Raw genomic sequence first — 15,450 nt, 5'->3', positions numbered from 1 at the left:
CAATCGGTCACTTCTCCATGCAGCGCATTCCTCACTTTTCTCATTTTTTTTAAATTATTTTTACAAAAAGTGCAGAAATTAAATTTTTTAATGTTTATTTCTCGCTGTGCGCTGAGACATTCTGTGACCTCCCCCCCCCCCCCCCCAGACTGGTGACATTTTTGGGGGAGAAGCCCTGGTAGTTGTGCAATGGCAGCGCTCAGCATGGAACGGGAGCCTCTGATTGGGCAGGAAAGTGACCTTGATTGCCGGGACGCGGTCAGCGCTTCCGATTCGCCAGAAAACCGCTGAATAAGGGTCAGCCGAGGGCCCTTTAAGCACAAGGCGGACCGGACGGGGTGGGTATCCATGGCGCAGTGACATCGGTTACCCGGCGTTCGATGTCGCGGAGCTTCGCCCTCGCTGCCGCGCCTCCCCTCTCAGTGTTTCCTTTTCATTCGTGTTTTGTTCAATCTTTGTCATTTTCCCATTTCTCCTGCGTTTCCAAGGCAACCGCTTTCAGCTTCCACGCACATGAAAAGCTCAGCAAATGGAGGTTGTTTTTCATGCGCTGGCAGCACGCTCTCCGGAATAATTCCCTTAAAGGGGCTGTGCGCCGCCGCTCTCCGGATAACCTTGGGAAGCACGCAGGGCGCCTGCGGCGAGATTGACGTAGATGAAACGGTCTGCTATAATCCTACCGAGGAAAATAACGATGGCACGCCGGAAAAAATCGCCATCATCTGGGCAGCCGTCTCCATGGAGGCCAAATAGTGGAGGCGGGCGCGTCGTATGGCCACAAACTGCAAAAAAAAAGGAGAACTCCGCCATTCCCTTAAGATCTGCACAGGTGTACCCGCTCCTCCCTCTTCAGTCCTGCACAGGTGTACCGCCTCCTTCCCTTCAGTTCGGCAGAGACGTACCGCCTCCTCCCCCTTCAGTCCTGCACAGGTGTACCCGCTCCTCCCCCTTCAGTCCTGCACAGGTGTACCCGCTCCTCCCCCTTTAGTCCTGCACAGGTGTACCCGCTCCTCCCCCTTTAGTCCTGCACAGGTGTACCGGCTCCTTCCCTTCAGTTCGGCAGAGACGTACCGGCTCCTCCCTCTTCAGTCCTGCACAGGAGTACCCGCTCCTCCCCCTTTAGTCCTGCACAGGTGTACCGGCTCCTCCCCCTTCAGTTCGGCAGAGACGTACCGGCTCCTCCCCCTTCAGACCTGCACAGGTGTACCCGTCCTCCCCCTTCAGTCCTGCACAGGTGTACCGGCTCCTCCCCCTTCAGTCCTGCACAGGTGTACCTGCTCCTCCCCCTTCAGTCCCGCACAGGTGTGCCGGCTCCTCCCCCTTCAGTCCCGCACAGGTGTGGATCGATGATGTGAAGGCGCCTTATTCTTAGGGCATTTTTGAATTTTAGAGCCTGCTACCCTTTTAATTGCAAGATGCAATACAAGCTAGATAAAAATGGTAAAAAGTATCCCTGAATATAAAATAGATATCAATGGTGCACCAATTTTCTGAAAATTATATAAATGTGTAAAATACAAATATCTGTGACAAATTAATGAATATAAGGTGCAATGCCTGGTGTTTGTCTGTGACAAGGAATAAATTAAGGTAAATAGTAACTTATTCTTAAAAAATGGTAAAAAATATATAGGTTAAATTTTATAACCACTAATCATATATACCATCATAAACCTTTTGTGAAGTGCTAGTGCCACAGAATATATTGTCCAAACCCAGTAAGAGCACCTTATTAAATTGGTTATAAAATGTAACCTACATATTTTTTACCATTTTTTTAAGAATAAGTTACTATTTACCTTAATGTATTCCTTGTCACAGACAAACACCAGGCATTGCACCTTATATTCATTAATTTGTCACAGATATTTGTATTTTACACATTTATATTACATACATCCAGTTCTTTCCTCCTCTGGCCCCGCCCCTTTTATTCAGTTCTATCAATCATGTGGGCATTAACTATGTAAATACAGCTTGCCTTCAGCACAGGGATGGTGGGAACCCCTCATAATGGGCACTGCAGGGGTACAGACCCGGGAACTCAGCACAGGGATGGTGGGAACCCCTCATAATGGGCACTGATAAAAGGCTACATGCATGGTGACGGTGATGTTCCTTAGTCTGGCTCTCTCGTAGGGTTTATGCTGTGCGCAATTTGGTTTATTTATTATGTTCTTGTTTGGTTTTTGGTTTTGTATCGTTATATTTAATTATTTTGTAAATATGTTATTTATTAATTTATTTATTATGGTTTTATTGTATATAAGTTGTTGTTTGTAAGATTTTTCAATAAACAAAATTAACCCCTCATAATGGGCACAGCAGGTGTACAGACCCGGGAACTCAGCACAGGGATGGTGGGAACCCCTCATAATGGGCACAGCAGGTGTACAGACCCGGGAACTCAGCACAGGGATGGTGGGAACCCCTCATAATGGGCACAGCGGGGGTACAGAACTCAGCACAGGGATGGTGGGAACCCCTCATAATGGGCACAGCAGGTGTACAGACCCAGGAACTCAGCACAGGGATGGTGGGAACCCCTCATAATGGGCACAGCGGGTGTACAGACCCGGGAACTCAGCACAGGGATGGTGGGAACCCCTCATAATGGGCACAGCGGGTGTACAGACCCGGGAACTCAGCACAGGGATGGTGAGAACCCCTCATAATGGGCACAGCGGGTGTACAGACCCGGGAACTCAGCACAGGGATGGTGAGAACCCCTCATAATGGGCACAGCGGGTGTACAGACCCGGGAACTCAGCACAGGGATGGTGGGAACCCCTCATAATGGGCACAGCGGGTGTACAGACCCGGGAACTCAGCACAGGGATGGTGGGAACCCCTCATAATGGGCACAGCGGGTGTACAGACTGAAGAAGGTTGAAGGAACCATGAAGTGGTTAAACCATCCAGCATCCACCATGCAGTGAAATATCTGTTGTGAGTGGAGTTCCTCTTTAGACCACCAGCAGCCATGACATTGGGGGGGGTGCTGAGACCCTGCAGAGTCAGGGATCTATAATCCTCGGGGGCTGGGACTTGTAGTTTGTGGGGCCCCTAGGAGCCCGGCCACTGGCTGCGCCTCGGAGGATGGAAAGGGTTAATTCGCAGGCACATGGCGGCGCTCCCCCCCGGCACTAACCTTGTGCATGGCTCCGAATCCCCATCATCTCCGGCGGTGCTGGGGATCGGCTCTCCTCTCCGCTCACAGCTGCACTCACTCCGGAAGGGGCTGAATGTGATGGAGAGGAGGGAAGGCGAACGATTCTGCCCCCAACCCACCCCCCCCCCCACCCCCCTCAGGACTCCCCGGCCCTGGAGCCTTTCTGCAGCTCAAACTGTTTAGCGACAATGCAGACCTGTGTGTGCGCGAGAGCGGCCAATCCACAATCAGCAATCCGCGTTATTTATATCCCAATACAAATGCTCTATAGGGGAGACTCTGCAAATCGGGGAAGGAGTCTCCTACAATGGAGGAAAGGAAAGAGAACCAACATTCAGCAGAAACAGAGTCCTCCGATTCAAGGAGGGGGGAGGGGGGGAACCAGACAACATCCCGACTCTGTGGAGGGAAGAGAGTCACAATGGGAGCGTCCAGAATTCTTCTTCTGTGACTTACAAATTATTCTCGAGGGATTTCCTGATCCGGAGTCCCCAAAATTCAAATATTCCGACAGAAAAAAATGGATAAAAAGGAAATAACTTCACATCAGAGTTCCCCCTTACATCAGTGTCCCCATCAGAGGTCCCCCCTTACATCAGGGAGCCCATCAGAGTCCCCCCTTACATCAGGGACCCCATCAGAGTCCCCCTTTACATCAGTGTCCCCATCAGAGTCCCCCTTTACATCAGTGTCCCCATTAGAGTTCCCCCCTTACATCAGTGTCCCCATCAGAGTTCCCCCTTACATCAGTGTCCCCATCAGAGTTCCCCCTTACATCAGTGTCCCCATCAGAGTTCCCCCCTTACATCAGTGTCCCCATCAGAGTTCCCCCTTACATCAGGGACCCCATCAAAGTTTCCCCCTTACATCAGGGACCCCATCAGAGTCCCCCCCTTACATCAATGTCCCCATCAGAGTTCCCCCCTTACAACAGGGACCCCATCAGAGTCCCCCTTACATCAGAGACCCCCATCAGAGTCCCCCTTACATCAGAGACCCCCATCAGAGTCCCCCTTACATCAGGGACCCCATCAGAGTCCCCCTTACATCAATGACCTCATCAGAGTCTTCCCTTACATCAAGAATCCCATCAGACTCTCCCCGTACATCAGGAAACCCATTAGTCTCCCTTTCATGGGGGGGCATAGGGTGGGGGTTCCTCGGATTCCACATCGGCTACTGAGATAGTAACAAAGTTATCTATCGTCATCCGGCATGTAGAGCCCCCCAATAAAGAGAGAGTCCCCATGGTGCTGGTTGTGTCCCGGGGCCGGGAGATTCACTGCCTCTGCAGACCTATCTGACCCATACACGGGTATCCGGGGCCATACAGACCGACCAATCAGAAACTGAGGCCACTGAGAACAAGGTTTGCTTGTAGCAAATGATAGGAGATCTCCAGTCCCACCATACACTTCCATTCTAGAACATCAGCATTGTAATAATACAAATCGTTCTAACAATCCAATATAAGATCGCTCGAAAAATCTTCTTTTCATGTTGTAAGTGCTGCCTGTCTGCTGACCACCACTTTACACAACTCCCTGCATTCCCAGCATGCTTTGCAGCTTCACCTTCATTCATAAGGACTACGTGTCCCATGGTACCTTGACGATTCCTGCACTGACTCCGCCTCCTCTCAAGGCGGGCTTTGGAAAATGTGTGACACATCAGTGTCTTCACACAGGGCAGAGTGACTCCGTGTCACAGAATTCCAGGAAGGAAATGCGTGGGGTCTTCACAAAGTAAGTTTACAAAGACTGTTCAGAGTGATAGGAGGAGGATGGAAATCATTGGAGTGCGATGTGGGAATGCGATGGCGGAACGGCGTTTCTCAGGGCGGGTTTCCCGAGGGTGATAACGGTGGATCGGTTCTGTGTAATGTGCGCTGAAATGGACACTCATCAAGTACACAAGACAGGGTGACAACATCAGAGTGCAATTGGGAAACAGGGATAGAGTGTTGTCACCCTAACAGGAAGTGCCTGAACATGGACCTTCATGGCAGGATCACCAGATATTTTAATGAAAGTTGTAGATATAAAACTGAGGTCTCCAAGCTTTCTAAACAAAGGAACAGTTTACTATCCTTCAGACATTAGAGAGGGAGGACTGCGGCTTGTGGGAATAGAACATGTCCTTGCATCAGTAACAATGTCCCATCATTGGTATCAGTGGGAGGAATAGTGCCCCATCATTGGTGTCAGTGGAAGGAATAGTGCCCCATCATTGGTGTCAGTGGGAGGAATAGTGCCCCATCATTGGTGTCAGTGGGAGGAATAGTGCCCCATCATTGGTGTCAGTGGGAGGAATAGTGCCCCATCATTGGTGTCAGTGGGAGGAATAGTGTCCCATCATTGGTGTCAGTGGGAGGAATAGTACCCCATCATTGATGTCAGTGGGAGGAATAGTACCCCATCATTGGTGTCAGTGGGAGGAATAGTGTTCCATCATTGGTATCAGTGGGAGGAATAGTGCCCCATCATTGGTGTCAGTGGGAGGAATAGTGTCCCATCATTGGTGTCAGTGGGAGGAATAGTGCCCCATCATTGGTGTCAGTGGGAGAAATAGTGCCCCATCATTGGTGTCAGCGGGAGAAATAGTGCCCCATCATTGGTGTCAGCGGGAGGAATAGTGCCCCATCGTTGGTGTCAGTGGGAGGAATAGTGCCCCATCGTTGGTGTCAGTGGGAGGAATAGTGCCCCATCCTTGGTGTCAGTGGGAGGAATAGTGCCCCATCATTCGTGTCAGTGGGAGGAATAGTGCCCCATAGTTGGTGTCAGTGGGAGGAATAGTGCCCCATAGTTGGTGTCAGCGGGAGGAATAGTGCCCCATCATTGGTGTCAGCGGGAGGAATAGTGCCCCATCATTGGTGTCAGCGGGAGGAATAGTGCCCCATCATTGGTGTCAGTGGGAGGAATAGTGTTCCATCATTGGTATCAGTGGGAGGAATAGTGCCCCATCATTGGTGTCAGTGGGAGGAATAGTGCCCCATCATTGGTGTCAGTGGGAGGAATAGTGTCCCATCATTGGTGTCAATTCGAGGAATAGTGTCCCATCATTGGTGTCAGTGGGAGGAATAGTGCCCCATCATTGGTGTCAGTGGGAGAAATAGTGCCCCATCATTGGTGTCAGCGGGAGAAATAGTGCCCCATCATTGGTGTCAGCGGGAGGAATAGTGCCCCATCGTTGGTGTCAGTGGGAGGAATAGTGCCCCATCGTTGGTGTCAGTGGGAGGAATAGTGCCCCATCATTGGTGTCAGTGGGAGGAATAGTGCCCCATCATTCGTGTCAGTGGGAGGAATAGTGCCCCATAGTTGGTGTCAGTGGGAGGAATAGTGCCCCATAGTTGGTGTCAGCGGGAGGAATAGTGCCCCATCATTGGTGTCAGCGGGAGGAATAGTGCCCCATCATTGGTGTCAGCGGGAGGAATAGTGCCCCATCATTGGTGTCAGTGGGAGGAATAGTGCCCCATCATTGGTGTCAGCGGGAGGAATAGTGCCCCATCATTGGTGTCAGCGGGAGGAATAGTGCCCCATCATTGGTGTCAGCGGGAGGAATAGTGCCCCATCATTGGTTTCAGCGGGAGGAATAGTGCCCCATCATTGGTGTCAGCGGGAGGAATAGTGCCCCATCACTGGTGTCAGTGGGAGGAGTAGTGCCCCATCATTTCCTGCAAGTCTCGACATCTTTTAATTGTTTGGGGGGATATTGGATGTTCTCGTTATTCTAGCGTTATTTTTGGTACCTTTGATGGAGAAGCGCATTTCTGCATGTTATCGATTACATAAAAAAAAAGAAAACTGCTTTATTATAGCGGTGATTTTATTTCCTGCACATATAGTTTTTGCGTTTTCAGCGATTGTGCGGCTTCCTCGCATCGCCGGCGTCTCTTCCAAAAAGGAAATAATCCCGAGCCGTAGACGAGGAAGGAGGAGAAGTTCAAACAAAAAACTTACAAAGGTTTTCCGCACACGTACCAATTTACAGGATGATTTAATTTCAACCATTTCCATTTCTGCGAGAGCGGCGGCGCTTCATTGTGAGCGCTAATGAGAGGAATACGCCAAATTAATTCCTCGCTCTTCTCCCGTAATAAGGTTAATTAAAGGGGCCGGGTGTGCCGATCAAACAGAAAATCCTCCAATCATTCAGGAACAATAAAGAATCGTTCAGGCGGTAAGTGAACGCAATGGGGGGGGGGGGATAGAGGGGGGGGGGGAGATATTCCGGGAGAACCAGAAGTCTCGATGTGACCCCGCATCTCTATTATCTGGAGGATGACATGGGGTCACCAGCTTCAAAGGCTACAAAACTCAACTATGAAAACCTCCAGATACAACACATAGAAGGTTTCTAGGTTTATGACAGATCTATGATCAATAAATGGAGTTCAAAAACTTCAAATAGTTAGACAAACTTAAAAAACTTTTCGAGCTGTAACCATAATTATAGCTGTTAGTTTTTTTTTACCCCATTTCCTTACTTCCTGTGCTGGTGACCCCCCCGTTTCCTCACTTCCTGTGCTGGTGACCCAGGATCCTTACTTCCCGTGCTGGTGACCCCCCGTTTCCTCACTTCCTGTGCTGGTGACCCCCCCCCGTTTCCTCACTTCCTGCGCTGGTGACCCACGGATCCTCACTTCCTGCGCTGGTGACCCACGGATCCTCACTTCCTGTGCTGGTGATCCCCAGAGCCTCACGTCCAGTGATAGTGACCCCCCCGGATCCTCACTTACAGTGATGGTGACCCCCCGGATCCTCACTTCCAGTGATGGTGACCCCCCGGATGCTCACTTCCAGTGATGGTGACCCCCCGGATGCTCACTTCCCATGCTGGTGACCCCCCGGATGCTCACTTCCCATGCTGGTGACCCCCGTTTCCTCACTTCCCGTGCTGGTGACCCCCGAATCCTTACTTTCTGTGCTGGTGATCCCCGAATCCTCACTTCCCGTGCTGGTGACCCCCAAATCCTCACTTCCCGTGCTGGTGACCCCCATTAACTCACTTCAACAACGTTCTTTCCAGTGAGTGTACATCGGTAATAAAAATTGGAGATTTCAACCACTTGGTGTTTTCACACACCGACAGCATTTACACTGCGGGAGATGCTATAATTAGTGCAGATTGTTAGTCCGCCAGCTAGTAACCAAAAACATGGCCGCCCCCAAGATGTCGACAACTAGCGGGCGGATTAACAATCTGCACTAATTATAGCATCTCCCGCAGTGTAAAGGCGGCCGGTGTTCTGTGAAAATCTCCAATTTATTCCTGGTGTACACTCACCGGAAATAACAGCGTTGAAGATCTCGGTAAGTTGGAGTTTTCGGCAGAACACCAGTGCTGGTAATCCTCGTTTCCTCATTTCCTGTGCTGGTGACCCCCATTTCCTATGGAGGAGATTAATTTGCTCACATTTGTGATGGTGGTTACGGTTTCCTCACTTCCTGAGCTAGGGACCCCCCCCCCCCATCTCCTCACTTCCTGTGCTGGTGACCCCCATCTCCTCACTTCCTGTGCTGGTGACCCCCCATCTCCTCACTTCCTGTGCTGGTGACCCCCATCTCCTCACTTCCTGTGCTGGTGACCCCCATCTCCTCACTACCTGTGCTGGTGACCCCCATCTCCTCACTTCCTGTGCTGGTGACCCCCATCTCCTCACTTCCTGTGCTGGTGAACCCCATCTTCTCACTTCCTGTGCTGGTGACCCCCATCTCCTCACTTCCTGTGCTGGTGACCCCCATTACCTCACTTCCTGTGCTGGTGACCCCCCATCTCCTCACTTCCTGTGCTGGTGACCCCCATCTCCTCACTTCCTGTGCTGGTGACCCCAATCTCCTCACTTCCTGTGCTGGTGACCCCAATCTCCTCACTTCCTGTGCTGGCGAACCCCCATCTCCTCACTGTAAGTAAATAACGATATTCACAGAGGAGCCGCAAGAGTTAGTGGGAAAGTCTATTTCATTTTTGTTTCGATATTTGAATCTTTTTTTTGGGGTGCAGAAGCTCAAATGAGAAGAAAATGTACAGAATATCACATAGCTCCTCCCCCCCCGCTGCAATGTACAGAATATCACATAGCTCCTCCCCCCCGCTGTAATGTACAGAATATCACATAGCTCCTCCCCCCCGCTGTAATGTACAGAGAACAAGGAATCCACAATGTTACAATGTATAGAAAGGAAGATCTCCAGCATTGGGGCTCCAACAGCTGAAATCTACAGAATAGACAATGGCACCCTGACTGCCATTAGGTATTGGGATGAAATCCTTGGACCCATTGTCAGACCCTACACTGGTGCAGTGGGTCCTGGGTTCCTCCTGATGCACAACAATGCCCGGCCTCATGTGGTGAGAGTATGCAGCCAGTTCCTGGAGGATGGGGGAATTGATACCATTGAATGACCCCCACACTCACCTGACCTAAATCCAATAGATCACCTCTGGGACATTATGTTTCGGTCCATCCGATGTCGCCAGGTTGTACCTCAGTCTGTTCAGGAGCTCAGTGATGCCCTGATCCAGATCTGGGAGGAAATTCCCCAGGACACCATCCATCATCTCATTAGGAACATGTCCCGATGTTGTCAGGCACGCTGCGCATACAAACACGTGGGGGCCATACAAACTACTGAGGACCATTCTGAGGTCCTGCAATGACATTTTAGCAAAATGGACTCGCCTGCTGCATCATTTTTTCACTTTGATTTTGTCTTTGAATTCAGCCCTCTGTAGGGTGATAATTTTCATTTCCATCAAATGATGTGACATCCTTTCCTTCCTAACACATTACCCAGTCCATACCAGTATAGACCTAACACATTACCCAGTCCATACCAGTATAGATCCCAAGACATCACCCAGTCCATACCAGTATAGATCCTAACCCATTACCCAGTCCATACCAGTATAGATCCTAACCCATTACCCAGTCCATACCAGTATAGATCCTAATATTACCCAGTCCATACCAGTATAGATCCTAACACATTACCCGGTCCATACCAGTATAGATCCTAAAACATTACCCGGTCCATACCAGTATAGATCCTAAAACATTACCCGGTCCATACCAGTATAGATCCTAAGACATCACCCAGTCCATACCAGTATAGATCCTAACCCATTACCCAGTCCATACCAGTATAGATCCTAATATTACCCAGTCCATACCAGTATAGATCCTAACACATTACCCAGTCCATACCAGTATAGATCCTAACACATTACCCGGTCCATACCAGTATAGATCCTAAGACATCACCCGGTCCATACCAGTATAGATCCTAACCCATTACCCAGTCCATACCAGTATAGATCCTAATATTACCCAGTCCATACCAGTATAGATCCTAACACATTGCCCAGTCCATACCAGTATAGATCCTAACATATTACCCAGTCCATACCAGTATAGATCCTAACACATTACCCAGTCCATACCAGTATAGATCCTAACACATTACCCAGTCCATACCAGTATAGATATCCAGCATGATATTTTTCCCCATTGATGTGTTTTCAAAGTGTTCCTTTCATATTTTTGCACTATATATATATATTTTTTTTTTTTTTTCGTTATTATTGGAGGTCTTTCATTTTTATTGTTTTAATTTGAACATTTTTATATCTAATTATATAGAGACAGGGAACAATCTCCTTTCCCTCTGAATGACACCAGAAATGCACAGAAATAAAAGAACACAAAATCAGGAAAAAATTATCATTTATTAAAGTGGTAAAAAAAAAATCTGAGACTTGGAACGACCTCCGGCACTGACCCACGAGCACCATAATGGTTCATAACACCCCGAACCCGAGCAACATTTCCTCCACACTGAAACGGCTTCCTCTGATTTCCCTGCACACTGCGAGCTTCTAACAATGTGCATTAGAAGCACAGCAAGTCAGATAGAGCCCCGCCCCATTTCCTGGCTTGGGGATGTCAAGCATTATCTAGCTCCTTCCTCCCCAGCCTGACTGGCCCCGCCCCCTTTCATTCATTGGGTTTGAGTTCTTTCGATCATGTAGTCTCACCCAGTACCGGGACTGCATTGTCCAGCACCCAGGGCAAGGATCCAGAATTGCACCCCTTTCTGTCACTGTTAACACATGCAAAAGAAAGTGTGTACCACCCTGCTTCTATTCTCTTCCCCCTTGCCCATGTGTGCCCAAGGCAGCCATCCTTTCTGCCCACCCCTTGTCCTGGCCCTGGCCTAACCATCACATGTGGGCGTTACCTATGCAAATACAGTCCACTCCTCAAGACTGACACCCACCCATCAAGGTATTTTTGATATTTGCATAACTCCTCCCACTGCTTGCATCAGGACTGAGGGCTGTAGGGAGGAGTACTGAGGCAGTGGGCTGAGCTGTTTTCAGGAAGCCGGCCCCTCCCACCAGCCATGATCTATCTGCATTACATAGAGAAGCACAGAGACCCGGTGATGTAATGAAAATATATATATTTTTAAAATAATTAATGAAAGGAAGGCAATATATAAGCAGGAGAGAGAGGGAGCTCACCGCTGACAGGGCAATTGCTAAAAGATAATATAAAGATAAAAATAATTAAAAAATATAGATATAACCTAATAATAAAAGAAAGAAAAATAATCAAAATAAGTAATAAAAACAAAAATAATAAATAAAAAGAAAGCAAAATAAAATGTAACAAAAAAAATAAAAATAAAAAAATCAGTAGCAATAATAAAAAAATAAAAATAAGTAATAATAAAAAAATATAAAAAAAAATCATAATAAAAATGAATATTAAAAAAAGAGATAATAGCTGGAAAGTTCCAGGGTGACTGGCCTATAGTATAGATTGTAAGCTCTAAAGAGCAGGACCCTCTGATTCCTCCTGTATTGAACTGTACTGTCTGCCATCATGTTGTAAAGCGCTGTGCAAACTGTTGGCACTATATAAATGCAGTATAATAATAAACATAATCATAATATAAAAATCATTTATAATAATAATAAAAATAATTCCTAAATAATAATAATAATAATGAAAATCATCTGTAAATCCTGTATAATATTAATAAACACAATCATAATAAAAAAATCATGTGTAATAATAAAAAAATAATAATTGCTAAATAATATGAAATTAATATATAAATCCTGAATAATAAAAATTAAAAACCCTGAAAAAGAATACAAAAATATATAAATCCTCTATAATAATTAATAAAAACCCTGAATTAAAAAAAAATAATATATAAATATTGTATTATAATAATAATAATAATATTATATAAATCCTGAATAATAATTATTATTAAAAACCCTGAAAAATAATACTAAAAATAATAGTAATAATAATAATAATAATAATAATATACAAATTGTGTATAATAATATTTATTAAAAACCCTGAAATACTAAAAATAATATATAAATCCTGTATAATAATAATAATATAAAAAATCTTGTATAATAATAATTATTAGGGAGACGATCTGAGGAACTCTCAATCTGATGATGGGGCGGCAGACAATTGCTGTTGGCGTTCCTCGCTGGCGCGGTTCCCCATCCATCTCACACTTCTGTGACATCGGACCCTCCATCGGACGCATTCCTTTAAATGTAAACAGAACGCGATCCGGTCCTTGGGGAAGCGCAGAGGTGGCGGCGGGTCGGGGAGACGCTCGTCGGGACGGGTGCAGCGCAGAGTCTCAGAATGCGGCGGTCGGGATGGAGCAGCAGATGTTCCCGGCACAGAACGTGACACCGTGACACCACCAGTCACCTCAGCTGTCGCGGAACCCGACCCGTGCCATCATTAGCGCAACGTTTGTCGCCAATTGTTCCTGGCAGGATTAGGTGACATTCCGGGGGATTCCGTCTTCAGAAACGCAAAGTGCCCCTTCTAAGCAAAACACCAGCAACTGTCAGTAATAAGATGCCCCTTATTAAAGGAGGACTCCGACTCCGAGGAACCCTCTGGGGTCGCAGGCTGTGCGAGAACTCTACAATCTCCCTTTATTTGGTCTCTCTAGATTCCCCCACCTATCTATTATTATCTATAATGATTATTGTCAGCTGGAATTCTATCTTCAAATTTTAGTTGAATAAGCCACAAGCAACAGCAATGTAACCACATTTCCCCTCCCCCGCTTCTCATAGCTTAAATGGACTGCAGCTCCTGAACCAGGCCCAAGGATCACAACAATGCGTTTTTACAGGACGTTATTTTTAAAAATGGGTTCCTAAGGAAGACGTTCACATCAATGTATTTTTCTGCCTCTGAGTTTTCCGAAAGAGTCAGGGACTTTTTTTAAAAGCTGTTTTTTTTTTTTTTTTTTTTTGCTTTTTTAGTTCAATAGACTTCAATGGAGAAGCTGCAGAAAAGCATGTAATGTGTTTTTACCACGATTTGCATTTTTAAACCTGCCCAACAACAAATATGCCAAAAAATAAATAAAAAAGGCATAAAAATGGGAATTGTGGTAAAATCAGTGTAAAAATAAATAATAAAACAAAAGAACAAAGCACAGCAGCAACACTCAAAAGCAGGCACTGTGTTTTTTTTTTTTTTTTATCTTGGAAAGGGTCAGGGACTTTTTTTTTTTTTTTAAAAACGCTGCTTTTTTTTTTTTTTTTGCTTTTATAGTTCAATAAAACTTCAATGGAGAAGCTGCAGAAAAGCATGTAATGTGTTTTTACCATGATTTGCATTTTTAAATCTGCCCAACAACAAATATGCCTAAAAAAAAAAAAAAAAAAGGCAAAAAAATGGGAATTGTGGTAAAATCACTGTAAAAATAAATAAATACAAATAATAAAAAAAAAAACAAAGCAAAGCAGCATCACTCAAAAGTAACATACATAGGTGTGAAAAGAGCCTTGGGCCTGGTTCACACCTATGCGATTTTCAGTCGTTTTCAGTTTTGGAGATACGCGCTACAGTCCATAGAACATCGTATCCTATAATTTACATTCATATCTGTGCGTTTTTAGCCACTGGTTTTTATTTATTTATTTTTTTTGGAAAGGGTCAGGGACTTTTTGGCCCACAGCAAGTTGTGTTTTTGAAACGCAGAAGGAAACACACCAGAAAATGCAGTACTCATGTTTTTGATGTGTTTCTGCTGCATTTTCGCTTGTTTTTTGTTTTTCCCGCAAGACAACAGACACCTCCCAAAAATGCAGAAATGCATCAAAAAACGTGTGAAAAAAAAAAAAAAAAAAAACGCAAACTGCACAGGGGTGGCTTGGTTGACAACTATGCAGTTTGCTTTTGATCCATTTGTGCAGTTCTTTTTGCCCACGCATTTTTGATACGTTTTTCATTATTTATGCTCATTTTTTTGCCAATTTGTTGTTGGGCAGAATAAAAACCTGCAAAACAAAAATTGCATCAAAAATTGCAGCAAAAATGCACTATATACTTTAAGGCTCCATGTACACGGGACGTTGTAAACGGCCGTTTAGGAGCAGTTGGGCTTTTTTTTTTTCAGAAGCCCCTGAACCCACCTACATGTTATCTTCTCTGTCCATCTACATAGGGTCGTTTACAGTCATTTGCAGGCAGTTGAGTTCAGGGACGTTTTTTGGAACGCAATTATTTGCGTTCGAACGTGTTTCCCGGCGTTTTCAAACGCAAAAACGCGACCGAACGCGATGACCCGCGTTTAGCGTTCGTGTTTTTCCATTTTAAAGGGGAATAATTTTTTTGACCTCTAGGAACGGTTCTAAACACAAATGCCCGCTAAACGCGGGTGCCAACGCGACCTAACGGACGTTTCAAACGTCCTAAAAATTCCAGCATTCAAAGGGACTTTTAACAACGTCCCGTGTACATGGAGCCTGGCTGAAGAAAAAAAAAAAGCATTGACGTTAACGTGTCCCACAGGAAAACATAAATGGACTGTAAGGCGTTTCTGCAAGATGCAAAAAAAGCACAAAAAAACCTGCAAAACACAAATTGCATCAAAATTGCAGCAAAAAATGCACTACATACTTTGAAAGCGCAGTGGCTGAAGAAAAAAAAAAAAAGCATCGACATTAACGTGTCCCATAGGAAAACATAAATGGACTGTAGTGCGTTTCTGCAAGATGCAAAAAAAGCACAAAAAACGCAGGGGCCTAAATGTAAAGCTATGAATCCGATTTGTGCCGCCTTTCCTCTTTTTTTTGCTGCGCACTTTCTGCGTTCTTCGCCAGCAGAACCACGGAGGAGAGAACGCGGTTGAAGGTCGTAGCGACACTTGGATTCCGTTTCCCAATTTGGCGTTTGGAGGAGCTCTTTGAACATTCATTTACCGCTT

General features: G+C 46.0%; 1 protein-coding gene across 7 annotated transcripts in view; it reads right to left on the bottom strand.

Moving 5' to 3' along the window:
* KALRN (kalirin RhoGEF kinase) overlaps window positions 1-15,450 on the bottom strand; it is a 530,952-nt gene that overhangs the window by 426,280 nt on the left and 89,222 nt on the right. The window contains exon 1 of one of the 7 annotated variants that reach the window (XM_082262175.1): window positions 3,152-3,273. The exons of the other annotated variants lie outside the window; for them this stretch is intronic. Within the exon in view, the coding sequence (XP_082118301.1) occupies window positions 3,152-3,179 (28 nt within the window). The 5' untranslated portion in view covers window positions 3,180-3,273. Of the gene's footprint in view, window positions 1-3,151; window positions 3,274-15,450 lie in introns of those variants that run through there. 7 annotated transcript variants of the gene reach the window in all.

Source organism: Pelophylax lessonae (assembly GCF_965119305.1).
Source record: "Pelophylax lessonae genome assembly, chromosome: 6".
Lineage (NCBI taxonomy): Eukaryota > Metazoa > Chordata > Amphibia > Anura > Ranidae > Pelophylax > Pelophylax lessonae.
The sequence above is the reverse complement of the archived record's forward strand: the minus strand, read 5'-3'. Positions and strand labels throughout refer to the sequence as shown.